General features: G+C 44.9%; 1 protein-coding gene across 1 annotated transcript; it reads left to right on the top strand.

Annotated features, from left to right (window-relative positions):
• The first annotated feature begins 1,225 nt into the window (after positions 1–1,225).
• Mcidas (multiciliate differentiation and DNA synthesis associated cell cycle protein) lies at positions 1,226–8,343 on the top strand. The gene is made up of 7 exons (XM_087189375.1): positions 1,226–1,447; positions 1,534–1,642; positions 1,817–1,908; positions 5,187–5,259; positions 5,832–6,070; positions 6,802–6,912; positions 7,095–8,343. Exons 1-7 carry the CDS (start codon positions 1,331–1,333, stop codon positions 7,533–7,535), a joined length of 1,182 nt encoding a protein of 393 aa, XP_087045501.1. The 5' UTR covers positions 1,226–1,330; the 3' UTR covers positions 7,536–8,343.
• The last annotated feature ends 7,678 nt before the right edge of the window (positions 8,344–16,021 follow it).

Genomic DNA, 16,021 nt, shown 5'->3' with positions numbered 1-16,021 from the left:
CTAAAGATTTGGGACTCATAGATCTGGTGGAGTCTGACTCTAAAGCCATAGCTCCTCACCATCAGCAATATCACACCAGGAGTGGTAACTGGCTGATTTCTCCACTCTACTCAGTTCAAGATGCCTCAGGGTGGCTCCAAGTCCATGCCAGTCTACCATAAATATGTCCTCCACTGCTGTTCGGTGTGTCTTGTTTCTTGATCCAGACAATGAGAGCAAATAAAAGAGGATCATCACACTTTAAAAAGAGAAGTTTTCATACTACTTAGAAGGTATAAAGCAAAAATAAAGGGTCCAGTAGGAGGGTACACAAAGACTCTGGTTTCAGATGACTTCAAATGGGATGGCTCTGAATGGTCCTGAGAGGTCCGCTCACCCAAGGATGCTCCTTTCTGGGAGATGCCTCTTCTGAATCCATAGCATCTTGAAGATGCCTCTTCCTGGAAGAGGACTCCAACTTGGGAAGGGGAACTGAGACTGGCACATCAGGCTAAGACCACTTGTGAAGAGAGCCGCCAAACGCCAGGATGGCAGCTGAGACCACCAGGGGACAGGCTTTTCCTGGAGTTGGAACTGTCCACAGGAATTTTCAGATGGGGAGGGGTAGATGTCCCTTTTTCTTTTTTGAAGGGTGTGCTCAGGCGCCACTACCAGGGCTGTGAGCATTAGGCCGAAAGACCAATTGGAAGGCTGTGAGTGAAGGCCCAGAATAGGCCCAGGTTTGGGGCACTGGTTTCTGTAATGTCAGGGCTGTTTGAGTCCCTGCGAGAATTGTACATCCTCACCGAATCTCTTAGGGCAGGGCAGAGCAGATGCTTGAGTCTGGCTTTGGCGAGGCACGTCACTCCACGTTTACTTTGTGCCTTGTTGCTGGGATGGGAAAAAAGGAAATAAGAATCCTTAATTTTTCCGTTCCTGCTGCCCTTAAGCCTCAAGGCGATGCCCGGTGCTAGGGACTAGTGGGGCTTGCCTGCCTGTGGTTCTTTCCCTCTCTTAGCCTGGAGCTGCCAGGACGCGGAGGCGCCAACCCTGGCGAAAGGGCGCCGGCGGGCCCGGGCCCCGCGCTCGCGGCTCCTTGGGGAAGCCCGTTGCCAGGTTGAGTTAACGCCTCCGCCTGCGCGCAGATTGTCCGGGGCTGAAGGCGCCACCTCTGGCGCTCAGGCGCGAGCCGCCCCTCCCGCGCGGCGATCCTCCTTTCCCCCCTCCCTCTGCTCCGCCCCGGCCACAAGCCTGCCCCAGCTTCGGGCGGACTTCCGAGCCAGCGGGCACAGGGAGCATAGGGTGTGGGCTGCCATCCTGGCCCGGGCCGCTGCCTTCGCAGGGAGACGGGATGCAGGCGTGTGGGGGCAGCACGGCGGGACGCCGGGCCTTCGACAGCATCTGCCCCAACAGGATGCTCGAGCTGCCAGGCCGGCTCCTCGGCGCGCCGGGCAAGCCGGAGAGGAAGGTGGGGCCTCTGGCCGGGTCCGGTGGGGTTTGCAAGCTGAGCGCCCCAGGGCTGACCCGCATTCTTCCATATCTGTGCCCGGTTAGTTCGCGCCTCCGCGGAAGTTCTTTTCTGGATGCATCGGCGGCGGGGGCAGCGGCAGCACGGTGTCGGTGTACGAGGATCCCCCGGACGCGGTGCCCGCTGCGCTGCCAGGTGAGCCCCGAGGCACCTGCGCGACCCCTCTGGCTCCCCGCGCCGGGTGGGTGCGGCGCGCGCAGCAGGGAGCTTCTCTCCCTGGCCTCCGACGTCCTGGCGAGGGCTCCAGCGGGCAGCTCGGCGGAGAGGCTGAGGTCCGCTTGGCGCGTGTCTCCCGGTCTCCCCGTGCAGCCCTCACCACCATAGACCTGCAGGACCTTGCCGACTGTTCCTCTCTCCTCGGGTCCGTCGCGCCGCCTATTGGTGACCCGGACGCCTCGCAGGTACCTCCCTTTCCCCGGGAACCCCGAACTTCCTCCTCCTAGTACGTTCTGAAGGCTGTGTTTCCGCAGTTGTTTCTTCTGGGCTGCTTTTTACAGTGTAGGGCTCCCCATGTATATCGTGGAGCTGTGACGAGGTCTCGCGGAGATGTCGCACTGAGGGACCAGGTGGATGGGTGCCAGAGAAGTTGTGCGCTGGGTACCTTCGCACAGGATACATGTCCTGTCGGTTCTCCCAAGACCCTCTTCCTGGCCATTTACTAACTATTTTCATTCCCTGGGTATTCAAGGGGCATGGAAGTCGATGAATAACGACTAGGGTGGTTCACGCTTGTGATCCCAGCACCCTGGGAGGCTGAGGCGAGAGGATCACGTGTTCAAGTCCAGCCTGGGCAATTTAATGAGATCTTGTCTCAAAATAAAAAATAAAAAAGGTCTGGGGATGCAGCTCAATGTGAAAGAATTTGTATTTGGGGAAGTGGGAAGAAGGACACAGGACTTGAGAAGAAATCAACAGAAAACATTTCTTTATGCAGTGATGGCCCTTCAGCAGTAGGACACTTGTAAAAAGTCCTCTTCACTCCCACCAAAATCTCCGTTCATGTGCCATCATTGGGCAAAGAGACATTTGACTTTTTCCTTCTCCCCTAAACTTGTCTTCTTCCTTCCCACTTTTACCACTTGTTGGGGCTGACACTTCCCAGGCAGAGGACTGAGTCTCTCTAAATTGTCTGGGAGGTGAGAAGCCTGGTTCAAGTACCCAGAAGTACATGTGGTCTTAGCTAGATGTAACCCACAGGAAGGGAGCTCCTTCCAGCTTCCTGACAGCAGGTACTGGGACAGGCTCAATAGAGAACTCACCGGATGTAGCCACCTCCCAGAACTGGGAGTGGTGGTAGAGCAAAGCTCTTCACAGTCCTCCACCAAAGGCCTTGCAGAACCTTGGGAAAGAACTCAGGAGGACTTAGGGTAGGCAGCCACTGAAAGCAGACATTGTTAAGGCAGAAGAAGGGATTGGGCATTGCTTGGCAGAGCCCATTTAATTCTTTTTTTTTTTTTTTTGGTACCAGAGATGGAACTCTGAACCTTGCGCTTTCAAGGCAGAGGCTGGAACCACTGAGCTAAATCCCCAGCCCATAGCTAAATCCTCGGCCCCCCATTTAATTCTTTTAGATCTCAATGCTCAAATAAGAGAAATCTGAGCATCTTTCACCTGACCCAGATCCTAGTTCACTCCCTTACCCCAACAACAAAAACCAAGCAGACTCTCTTGTTCGTTGAATTTTTCACTTAAGTATACAGAATTTAAATTTGACATCATGTTCTGTGTAGTTTTTCTTGTAATTGGAGAAATGCCAGATTTATCTAATTGGGAAGGCAGGATTAAAAATTTCAAGGATAGCGCTCACACCAGATGGACCAAAAGGTCCAGGATTTCTACCTGGAAAGACAGAGCTGGTACAGGGGCAGAGTGACCCCTAATAAGTCTCTGGTATACAGCACCCTTGGGTCACATTTCTCAACCCCTTTTCTGCTGGGGAAGGTGGACAGAGGGTGAGTGCATTAGAAGTGTTTGAGGTCCTGCATAGGCAAAAACCTACACAGTACCTGGGAGGAAGCATTTTCTGGGCCCCAGTTCCTGAGCTGGCCTCCATGATGGTAAGGATTCTTCTTCTCCAATCTGGATGGAGGTGGAGACTTTCCACCCTTTTGAAGAATGTCATTTCTGACTTCTTCAACCAGGGCAGAACAGGTGCTTCAGGATTAGCCTGGTGCCTTCAATCCTTCCTCTCTCACCTCCTTTCCCCTTCTGTGTAGCCTCAGTGTCCAAACTGGCTGAAGTGTTGACTTTTGACTTTTTCTTCCCTGATGGAAACTGATACTTTGAAATTAGTGTCAGAATAAGTTCCTCTTCCCACAGTATGTAACTAGTAAAGAAGGGCTTTGGGGAGACCAGCAGGATTAACACCAAGGCACAAATCAAGAGTGGAATCTGTAGAATAGATATTTCTGAAAGGACCTTGGAATCCAACCCCTCCTACCATGGCCATGGAGACTACTTTCTCCTTACCAGTGCCTTCTTCAGTGGAAGCCAGGTATTCCTAAAAAGGAGAGGCAGTGGCAAGTAGAGAAAAGAAGACTGAAATAGGCACTAGCATTCGAGGGCAGGAGGTGGGCAACTTTGGGTAACTCAACCTCTCTGAGCTTCAGATTTCTTCGAGGAAGAGGGAGCACTTCCTGGGCCCTGACTGCCACCCACACTGGTTTGAGGATTAACTGAGAAACTAAAAAAGAAAATGTTGTTGGGCTGAAGATTTAGCTCAGTGGTTCCACCGCCTGCCTTGCAAGTGCAAGGTCTCGAGTTCAATCCTCAGTACCAAAAAAAAAAAAAAAAAAAAAAAAGAAAAAAAGAAAAAGAAAAAGAAATGTTGTCAGCTTGAAATGCCTATGAATGAAGGGAATAGGTAGGTGTCTACCCTACAGCCTTTACAGTCTCCTTCCCCTTCACACACCCAGACGCCCAGTGGGAGACCAAGAAAGTATCCAGATCGAGAAGTTGGAGGTGCATCGACTGAAAGGGAAGTCAACTCCAACTTTGTGAGAAATTGAAAAGAGCAGTAGAGGCCACACCTGCTGCGTGTTGAACAGAAGCAATTTCCATAGCATCCCTGGCACCTCCAATTATAGCCCACCCTTCCCTTTCCTTGCTGGGGGCGGGAGGTGAGTGGTTAATGGCGGCAACAGCCTTTTCAGGAAGTGGGGAAGCGGGGTTTCAGATTATCAGGCTGGAGGACTCTGCACGCTTGCTGGCTCTTGGGAGCAAAGACCCAGTTCTCAAGCCGAGCTCTGCTTAGAGCAGCGACTTCTTGACTAGCCGGGGGTAGGCTGGAGTTGAGGTTTGCGGGTGCACAAACAACCACGACGGAGGAAGCTGGTTGTCTGGTGCGAGTCACTGAAGCGGCAGGTTCGAGGCTCCCACACCGCCCGCGAAAGGACCGCTGTGCCCAGTTTGCGCGCCCTGCGCGGTGAGCGGGCTGCCGCCTAGCGGACGGGGTCTGCGCTTTGTGCTTCTGTCTCTCCACCAGCGCAGTGCAAGCCCATGGGCTCCTTGTGCCGGATGGGGCTTGGGTTTTCAGGTATGCGACTTGGCTGCGAATGCAAGTGCGTGCAGACCCGTGCAGACCCTCCGCGGAAAATGGGAGGACGCTTGTCCGCCTAGGAATGATTCCAGAAGGGCCAGACTCAACGTTGACTGTTTCTGCACCCCTGGTTTATTTTAGAACCATTCCTTGCAAACAGAAGCAGACTTCGATCTGCAGAATTTCAGAGACACAGTGGATGATCTCATTGCAGGCAAGTGCAGTCTCCTTGTAATTAAATAACGAGGATGCGGGGTTGTCCCCCACCCTTGAATCAGACTAATTCAGATTTCCTGGTCATGAAGGCGGTAATCACGGCCACCGGTCAATGACTCGCCAGAATCTCACCAAGGGGCACGGCTATTCCATATTTAGGGTACCCTCCTCCCTCTAATGGAGTTGAATCACTGGATCTATAGTACTTTCTTGGTTTGTTCTTGTGAGTTCTGGGAGAGGAATCTAGGGATATTCCTGATATGGCTCAGGGAGAAGTCGAATGACAAGAGTGTGTAGAGGAGGGAAGGCATTGTGTGACTTCTAGGCCCAGGCAGGTTTTCCCAATTCAGCTGAGACCCAGCAGGTGTATGCAGAACTCCTGCTTTGTATGTACAGGGTATGAAGAAGGGCCTGACAGTGGTAGGGTGTGCAGAATGCAGAGTGGCATCCTTACTTCACATAAGTGAATACATCTTCACCTAAGCTGCTACACCTGCTGTGGCATTTTGCTCCTATAGCTATCTGAGGATGACTCTGAGGCAGCAAATCCAACTCTTGTTCTTCCCCCAGACTCATCCTCTTTGATGTCACCTCCCCTGGTGGACAGTGACTTCCCCTTCTCTCCTTGCAACGATGGATCTGTATCACCTTTTGGTCCTGGCCTCTCCCCGCCGCTAGACCCGCAGGCCCTGAAGTCACCACCACTGTGCCCTCCGGACAAGCCATCTCTGCCACTGGAGCAGTATTGGAAGGAGGTGGCCGACCAGAATCAGAGGGCGTTGGGGGACGCTCTTGTGGAGAATAACCAAGTAGGACACTGGCCTGGTGGTCAAGGATCCTGGGGTGGGGACAGGGTCTGGAGATTAGGGAAGAAGTGGGGATCTCAAGGATAGGATGCCTCCTGTGGGGTTCTGACCAGTGGACCAGCTGGTGGTTTATGTAGCTGTTGCTGCTCCATCAGCTCCGTCTCAGTTTCCAAATTCCCTAGGTGGAAATAATCTCACATTGGACGGGGGATTTAGCTCAGGGGTTTTGCCACCTGCTGCGCAAGCAGAAGGACCTGAGTTCGATCCCTGGTACAAAAAAAAAAAAAAAAAAAAAAAGAATACTCCCACATCACCAGATTTTCAGTAGGTCTGCCAATATTTAGTAAAGACTTTTTTATGGGCCTGCACTGGGTTTATCAATGTACTGTACTTTCTCCTTCTATTTAATACAGCTCCTGACTAGATACTCTTACCAGTCCCGATTTACAGATAAATAAACCAAGATATGGGGATGGTTGGACTTCAGAGGCAAAACCTAGATCTACCAGTTACCTAAGTCAATACTCTCCACCAGTACTGTCACACTGAGGATTAGTTGAGATATATTTTAAATCCAAGTAATGTGTAAAAAAAAAAAAAGTGAAATAAATTATTCTTAAGAGTGTAAATGACCCTGGGGCCTCAATTTCTGATGAGACCCCAGGGACTGGGTTTAATTTGTGCAGATGACAGCGAGCTCGGTGGCCTGTCTCTATCGGGGTCTCCTCTTGCAGCTGCACGTGACACTAACCCAGAAACAGAAGGAGATCGCCTCACTGAAGGAGCGAAACGTGCAGCTCAAAGAACTCGCCAGTCGGACCCGGCACCTGGCAGCGGTGCTGGATGTAAGTGGGGCGCTGCGGGTCGTCGGAACTCTTCTGATGCCTCCCTGACCCCCACCCCTGCTGCCAGTGTTGTGACCCCATTGGGGTATGGGAAAGTAGAAGCCAGCTGGATACGCAGCGCGTCCCCCACAAGGGGAGAGTCCGGCCGGCCCCAGGGCGGCGCTCTTCCTCATCTTTCGTAGAAGCTGATGATCACGCAGTCCCGAGAATTCGGAACAGCGGCGGAGACCTTCCTGCTCAAGGCGACAGCCAAAAGGAGTCTAGAGGAGCTGGTCAGTGCCGCAGGTCAAGATTGCGCGGAAGTGGACGCCATCCTGAGGGAGATTTCCCAGAGCTGCGACGAAGCTCTGGAGAACCGGGATCCAAAGCGGCCCCGGGTGCAGCTGGAGCCCGCGAGCGCTGATGGCAGGCCCAGTAACCTGCACGGAGCCTTCCGGGGACTGCGTACCGATTGCAGCCCGAGCGTGTTGAACCTGAGCCACAGCGAGCTGGAGGAGGGAGGCTCCTTTAGCACCCCTATCCGCAGCCATAGCACCATCCGAACCCTTGCCTTCCCCCAGGGCAACGCCTTCACCATCCGGACAGCCAGTGGAGGTTACAAATTCCGCTGGGTCCCCAGTTGAGCTGTGATGTGGTCCCTAAACCACTTCCCTGTATACTAACTGAAGCGCCTGGAGCCTGAAGGGGGAGTGCGTAGAACTGTTGACCAAATCTGGCTGTTCAAAACTGTTTCTGCAACCCAATGCCACCCAGAAACTTACATTTTTTTCAGGAACAAGAACATCTTGATAAACAATCTCGATGCACTGTAAAGTCCTCCTATGAAATATTGTATAGCTCTTCCTTTTTTCACAATGGAACTGTGTATATGTATATAGATAACATATATGGAGGTATCTGTGTACACACATAAACCAACTTTTAAAGTATTTATAGCAGCCTTGAACTATGTAGGTCAGGAAGGGACTTAGAAACGAATTAGCCACTTTAAAATTATATAATGTCCTAGTTTCGTAAGAAGGAAAGGGAAACTCTAAGAAGTTAAATTTAATTTTCCACTCTAGGAAGCCAGTTGGAATCTTCCAATCACTAGTCACTTGAGGATTCTAAGCCCAGAGGATTGGTCTCTGGGTGACTGTTTCTATACCCCACTTAACTTCCTTCAACCCTGGAAGAATATGTAATTTTGTTACTATACAAAATTTTTATTTTAGTTGCCAAAATATAAAAATCAGGAGAGGTGGCCTAACCAGTTGCCTTAGGAAAAAGCAGATTCTCATTGGCCACGGACTATTAAAATAGGTACTAATCACATTTGTTTGTAATGATCGTTCATTTAATTTTGTAAGGTTTGTGGTCAATATTTATACACATATATTGCATAATAGTATTTAATTTTGTAATATGTAATTTTTAAGATTTATGGTCAATGTTTATAAATACACTATAAATTTATATTATATAAATATATAATTTCATAAAATATAATGTAAGATTTATGGTCATTTGTGTTTACATGTATATAAACATTGACCATGTATAAACATTGACTGTAAATCTTACAAAATATGTATATATTTATGTGTGTAATATATAGTTTTATTAGTGAAAATAGAATAACCAACCCCAGAGCAAACTTCTTTTGGGGGGGTACTGGGGATTGAACTCTGGACCTTGCACTTGTGAAGCAGGTGGCAGCACCACAGAGCTAAATCCGTGGCCCGCCAACTTTTTTAAATAAGAAAGATAAGTTGTTTTAAGGAAATGGCATGTACCACATGAAAAAGTATTCTTTCTTTCTCTTTTTTGCTAGAATCCAAGTGTAGAAATCTTGGTAAAAGTAAACTATTTGAATTCTATAGATAAAACTGGGGTGCAAAAAATGTTTTACATTACTCTTCTAAGAAAATCTTACCTATGGCCGGGGATTTAGCTCAGTGGTTCTGGAGCCAGTCTTGCAAGCATGAGGTCCCAAGTTCAATCCTGGTACCCCCCCCAAAAAAAGAAAGAAAGAAAGAAAATCTTACCTATTATATAGTATCTTCAAAATTCCTTTTGTCTGAGGTTCCATTTTTCACCATGTTCTGAAATTCTATGAGTGGTATTTGTCAGTTAATGATTTGTCCCAACCTCCACAGTTCTCAACATGAGGGCTACTTCTTGCATTTAGGGGGTCAGCTTGGGCAAATTTCCCACTGTATTACACCACACTGCATTACTGGCTCTGCCATCTGAGTGGACATATCAGGTAACAAGTTAACTGGGTTGAGTAGCAGAACCTGCTCCTCCAGTTTGTCTATGTACTGTTATCTGTATTTAAATAGCCATTTAGAAACCAAAAAACATTATAAAACAGACCACATTTCCTCATATTTTGTCTAACAAAAGGACCAAAACATAGCAGATCAGAATTTTTTTCCATCAGCTTAAAATTACCACAGCTGAGGGTCAGGAAAAAAAAATGAAAACAGACAAACAAAACTCCTTTATCCTGTTCTGAGAAATAGTAGGCTTATCAAAAGTATTTTCCTCCCATTCCTCAGTTAGTAGTCTCATAATTAATTACTTCAATAACCACAAAGTTGAAAATGTATTTAAAAGTATTTTTCTCTATATCTTATGCCTAAATTTAAACAAATTGCCTTTCATCTTATATTCCTATAATTTTAATGTTAGTCATCAACAATTTAATAACTTCCATTTCTGGGGAAGAGAAAGCTCTTATGAACTAAGGACACAAGAAGTCAACTATGCATTAGGTAGTAGTAGTAGAGTTAAAAAATTACATTCCATTTAGTCATCCAAGAGATAATTATTGAATGTTACTGAGAATCTCAGTATACAGATGCTAAGAAAACAGTGAAAGAACAAAGTACATAGTTTCTTCTGGAAAGACCTAAATACTAAACAAACATACAAGTGCTATGAAGAAAATGAAGAGTGAAGATGATGTCTTAGTCAACTTGAACTACTATAACAAAATAGACTGATAGTTAAGCAACAAATACTATTTCTCACAGTTCATGAGGCTGAAAGTCTAAGATCAAGGTGCTGGCTAATGAGGTTCATCTTTCTGGTTTTTTGCTGGATACTCAGCTGAGAGATAATTCCACTCTTATTAGGGCACTAATCCCATCATGGAGGCTCTACACTTATGACTTCCTTTAGACTTAATTATCTCTAAAAGGCTACACTTTCAAATAACATCACATTGGGAATTAGAGCTTTAACAAATGGAATTTAGGGGGACACAAACTTCCAGTCTGTAGCAGACAGAGAATATTATGGGTAGGGATGTTATTTTAAATAGGGTGATCTAGTCAAGGAAGATTTCTCTCATAAAATAACATTTGAGCAAAGAACTGCAGAAGGTTGGGAATAAGTCTTATGGACATCTGGGTAAAGAGTAGTCCAGGCACAAGAAGTGTAAAGGACCTGGGGGTGAGGAGTTACCTCACTTAGAGAATAGCAAGGAGACTGGTGTGACTGGAGCTGAATAAAGGGGAGGAAGATAGGAGACATTGAGTAGAAGAGTTAGAAGGACCTTTGTAGGCTCTTTGAGAACTTTGGCTTTGTACTGAGTAAGATGGGAAGGCATTACACTTTTAGCCAAGGAGTCACATGATCATATTTAATCACCATCATCATTGTTATTATTATTATTATTACCTTTTCAGTGCTGAAAATTGAACCCAGGGCCACATGCAAACTAGGCAAATGCTCTACCACTGAACTACATCCTCAGCATGGTCACACTTCAATTTTATGTGAAATTATCTGGTCTCTTTGGAGGGGAGGCATAAAGGAAAAAGGGTGGAAGCAGAGAACCTCATTTGGAGACTATTGGATAATCTAGTAATTAAAATTCAAAATTTATACCAAAGTGGTTATGGTAGGCAGAATAATCAGAATAGTGCACCTCCAATCCCTTGTCAAAATATACAGGTCCTCATCTCTACGAATATGTTACTTGGCAAGGGGAAAATTAAGGTAGCAGAGCCTCTTGGGCTGCCATACCACTGCCCCTGAGCACTGAGGAGCAGGGCCCCTCCCCCCAGTGCCAAGGAGGTGAGCCTCCAGGGCACCAGCAACACCCTCCCCCTTTCCCTGAGGCTGTGCTGAGCCATTACCTGGATCCACACTGCAGAGTTGCAGGGGTCATAAAGGACATTGTTCTGAGCTCCAGAAGACAGAGCAGAAGTGAACAACAGAAAGAGGGCCTCTATGAGCCTCCTTGATGAAAACAAGCCCAATGGAAAAGTGAAGAGAATCTCTGCAATAAAGGCACACCAGACCACCTTAGTTGGGGGAGGAGCAGTGTGCACCAGAGCAGCATGGCTGCAAGCAGATCACAGCCAGGGCTCTGCCCTGACCCCAGAGGCTCAGGCACACTGGCCCAAGCCAAGGGCCTGCCTAGAAAAGAGCTGCACAGGTGCACAAGCAACAGTCAGAGGTTTACCCTGATACCATTGGTAAGTAAACGAGACCCTTGTCAGAAGCTTCCTCACACAACAGGAACTGCGGTGCACAGCTGCCAGCCAAAAGCCCTGCCAGACAAGAGGTACATAGAGGCCCTAGAGAGAGGCACACCTAGATACCATCTCAGGTGTGCACAGGCCCCAGCCAGAAGCCCACCCAGACAATAGGTCAGCTCAGGGATCCAAAAGGCAACTATTCTGAACCCAGGAATTAGTGTACTGGTGAGCAGCAGAGTAAAGTCTACCTGGTGGCTTGCTGAGAATTGAAGATGATTGGGTGAGCAAAAAGTTACCTCAACAAAGGCACAGCAGGCTGCATCTGTTGAAAGGAGAAAACACGTAAACAAATCTCAAAACCAGACTTCCAGATCACCTAAGGCAACATCAAAGGGAAACAAGATGGAACAGTAGAATACTCAACCACCTGGACTCCCTGAACTGGCAACAAAAGAGCTGGAAAAAATAAAATCAGAAATAATTTCTCACATAACAGCAGAGATTGTGCCCATAGTGCAAGACATGATTAATAACTCTAGAGCAGACACATATAAAAAAATAGAAGAGCTGAGGAACATGATGGAATCCCAACATAGGAAACAAATGGAATCCATAAAACGGATGCAAACAGATTTCCAGGAAATTAAAAACTCCATTGAAAGCTTACACAGCAGAATGAGCCAATGTGAGGACAGAATTTCAGGTATAGAAGACAGGATTGCAATTAGTGATCAGGAAAAGAAAAATTTCTTTAAAATTATAAGGGACCACAAGAAATCAATCCAGCAGCTGTTAGATGATGCAAAGAAGAAAAAGGTAAGACTGATTGGAGTCAATGAAGAAACAGGAGAGAGTACAGACAACATAAAAGAACTGTTCACAGAAGTGATGGTAGAAAACTTCCCAAGCAGAGGAAAAGAAATTGACATACAAATAAGTGAGGCATATAGGACTCCAACTAGCCTTGATCAAAAAAAAATCTACATATAGGCATATAATAGTTAAGATTCCAGAAACCCAACAGAAGAACAAAATTTACAAGCAGTTAGAGAACAGAAACAAATCACATACAAAGGAAAGTCCTTCAGAATCACAGCAGACTTCTCAGCACAAACCCTCAAGGCAAGAAGAGCTTGGAGTGTCATATTTCAAGCCCTAAAGGAAAACAGCCTCCAATCCAGATTTATGTACCCTGGGAAACTATCTTTCAAAACTGATGGAGAACATTTAAAGCAAAAAAAAAAAAAAAATTGATGGAGAAATAAGATACTTTCATGACAAAGAGGACCTTAGGAACTTCATAAATACCAAACCAGCACTCCAAAAATTTTAGACAGTATCCTAGGAACAGACAATGAGGATCACATCCCCAGGAATCCCAGCAGAATGAATCCATCAGGCATGGCAAGAAACTAAAGCAAAGGGGGAGAATCCAACAAAAAGAAAAAGTCATGACAATGATAAGTCAATACATATCAATTATAACCATCAATGTTAATGGTCTCAATTCACCAGTCAAAAGAAATAGACCATCAGAATGGGTCAAGAAGCAAGATCCACAAGTTCAATCCCTCGTACCAAAAAAAAAAAAAGAAAAGATTGTATTTAGGGCTGGGGATTTAGCTCAGTGGTCTTGCCGCCTGCTGCACAAGCTCAAGGACCCGAGTTCGATCTCTGGTACCAAAAAAAAAAAAAAAAAAAAGAAGAAGCAAGATCCAACAATATGCTGCATACAAGAAGCACATTTAATTCAAAAAGAAACTCATAGACTGAAAGTTAAAGGGTGGAAAACAATATTCCATATGACAGGAACCCCCAAAAAATCAGGAGTAGCTGTCCTACTTGCAGATCAAATGCATTCCAAACCAACACTGTTTAAGAAGGATAAAGAAGTACACTACATCCTTGTAAAGGGAACAATCCAACAGGCAGAGATGACAATCATAAACATATGTGCACCAAACACTAGTGTGCCCAAATATATAAAAGAAATACTGATGGACATGAAAAATCAAATAAGCACTAACACAATAGTAGTGGGGGACCTCAATACCCCACTGTCACAAATAAATAGATCAACTAGACAAAAAAATCAGCAACGAAATACTAGAACTCAATCAAACTTTTGAACAAATGAACTTAACAGATGTGTACAGAGTGTTTCACACCACAAAATCAGAATACACATTCTTCTCAGCTGCACACGGGTCATTCTCCAAAATAGACCACATACTCATAGAACATGTTTAAGTAAGTGAAAAGGAACTGAAGTTATCCCCTGTATATTATCAGATCATAGTGTAATTAAACCGGACATCAATAGCATAAGAAACCGCAAGAACTTCACAAACACATGGAAATTGAATAACACCCTTCTGAACAACCATTGGGTCACAGAAGAAATTAAAGAAGAAATCAAACAGTTCCTAAAATTAAATGCAAATGCCAATACAACATATCGGAATCTATGGGACACAATGAAAGCAGTCTTACGAGGGAAATTTATAGCAGTGAATACTCATATTAGGAAAACAGAGCAAACTCAATTAAACAACCTGATGGTGAACCTCAAGCTTCTAGAAAAAGAAGAGCAGGACAAACCCAAAGCTCATACAAGGGAGGAAATTATAAAAATCAGAGCAGAAATCAATGCAATGGAGACTAAGAGAAAGATACAGAAAATCAATGAAGCAGAGTTGGTTCTTCGAAAGAATCAACAAAATTGACAAAGCCTTAGCCAACCTTGTCAGAAAAAGGAAAGAAAAGGCCCAAATCCATGCAACTAGGAATGAAAAGGGTGAAATTACAATGGACCCAGCAGAAATCCAGAGGATCATCAATATCTGCTTCAAGAACCTATATGCCAATAAGATGGACAACACAGAAGAAATGGACAGATTCCTAGATACGTATCAATTACCAAAGCTGAACAAAGATGACCTAAAAATTCTAAATGACCCAATATCAATGGATGAAATTGAAAACGTAATTAAAAACTTACCAACTAAGAAAAGCCCAGGTCCTGATGGCTTCACTGCTGAATTCTACAAGACATTTAGAGAGGAACTACTGCCACTACTGTTGAAACTCTTCAATGAAATTGAAAGGGAAGCAATACTCCCAAATTCATTCCTGGAAGCAAGCATCACCTTGATCTCCAAAACAGAAAAACCCAACCAAAAAAGAGAACTGTAGGCCAATCTCACTAATGGACACAGATGCAAAAATCCTTAATAAGATACTGGCAAATAGAATGCAAAAGATCATCGAGAAGATCATACACCCTGACCAAGTGTGATTCATCCCAGGGATGCAGGGATGGTTCAACATACGCAAATCAATCAATGTAATACACTATATCAATAGAGCCAAGGACAAAAACCATATGATCATCTCAATAGATGCAGAAAAAGCATTCAACAAAATCCAAGATGCCTTTATGATAAAAATCCTACAAGAAATTGGAATAGACAGTCTTTACCTCAATCTGATAAAAAGCCATCTATGAAAAACCAATAGCTAATATCATGCTAAATGGTGAAAAACTGAAATCTTTCACACTAAAATCAGGAACAAGACAAGAATGTCCACTATCACCACTAATGTTTTGGAAGCATTAGCCACAGCAATTAGATATGAGAAAGAAATGAAAGGAATAAAGATAGGAAATGAAGAAGTCAAATTGTCATTATTTGCTGATGACATGACTCTATATAGAAGACCCCAAGAACTCCACCAAAAGTGTTCTAGATTTAATAACCAAATTCAGTAAAGTAGCTGGTTACAAAGTCAACACACAAAAATCAATAGCTTTCCTCTACACGAATAACAAACTCACTGAGAGAGAAATAGGGCAAACAATTCCTTTCACAATAGCATCCAAAAATCTGAAATACCTAGAAATCAATCTAACGAAATCAAAGACCTCTTCTCTGAAAACTATAACACTCTGAAAAGAGAGATTGAAGATGATATCAGAAAATGGAAAGACATCCCTTGCTCCTGGGTAGGAAGAATCAACATAGTGAAAATGGCTATACTTCCAAAACTGCTATATAGATTCAATGCAATCCCAATTGAAATTCCAGCAACATATTTCATGGACCTTGAGAAAACAATCCAAATATTCATATGGAGCAAGAGACCTAGAATAGCAAAAGCAATTCTAGGCAACGTGTGTAGAGACATGACAGGGGATATCACAATCCCCAACTTGAAACTATACTACAAAGCTAGTGTGATAAAAACAACGTGGTACTGTCAAAGAAACAGATCTGAGGACCAGTGGAACAGATTAGAAAATGCAGAAACAACTCCAGACACACTCAGCCACCACATCTTCGACAAAAAAGCCAACTATCCTTACTGGAGGAAAGATAGCCTCTTTAATAAATAGTGCTGGAAAAATTGGGTTTTAAAAACCAAGTTTCAAAAACTTGCCAAAGATTAAAACTAGACCTATAACTCTCACCATGCACTAAACTAAAATCGAAATGGATTAAAGATCTAAATATTATAAAAGGAACACTGAACCAGCTGGAACAGAGGTTAGGTAGAACTCTTGAAGACATTGGTGTAGGAAAAGTTTTTATGAACAAAACCTCAGTTGCCCGTGAACTTGCACAAACAATCAA

Source organism: Heterocephalus glaber, unplaced genomic scaffold, assembly GCF_053883595.1.
Source record: "Heterocephalus glaber isolate CG9 unplaced genomic scaffold, H.glaber_assembly_v1.0 deba00001538, whole genome shotgun sequence".
Taxonomy (NCBI): Eukaryota; Metazoa; Chordata; class Mammalia; order Rodentia; family Bathyergidae; genus Heterocephalus; species Heterocephalus glaber.
The sequence above is the reverse complement of the archived record's forward strand: the minus strand, read 5'-3'. Positions and strand labels throughout refer to the sequence as shown.

Coding starts and splice junctions, on each gene's coding strand:
- Mcidas (XM_087189375.1), top strand. CDS start 1,331: ATGCAGGCGTGTGGGGGCAGCACGGCGGGACGCCGGGCCTTCGACAGC. Junction 1,448..1,533: donor CGGGCAAGCCGGAGAGGAAG/GTGGGGCCTCTG, acceptor GTGCCCGGTTAG/TTCGCGCCTCCGCGGAAGTT. Junction 6,913..7,094: donor ACCTGGCAGCGGTGCTGGAT/GTAAGTGGGGCG, acceptor CATCTTTCGTAG/AAGCTGATGATCACGCAGTC.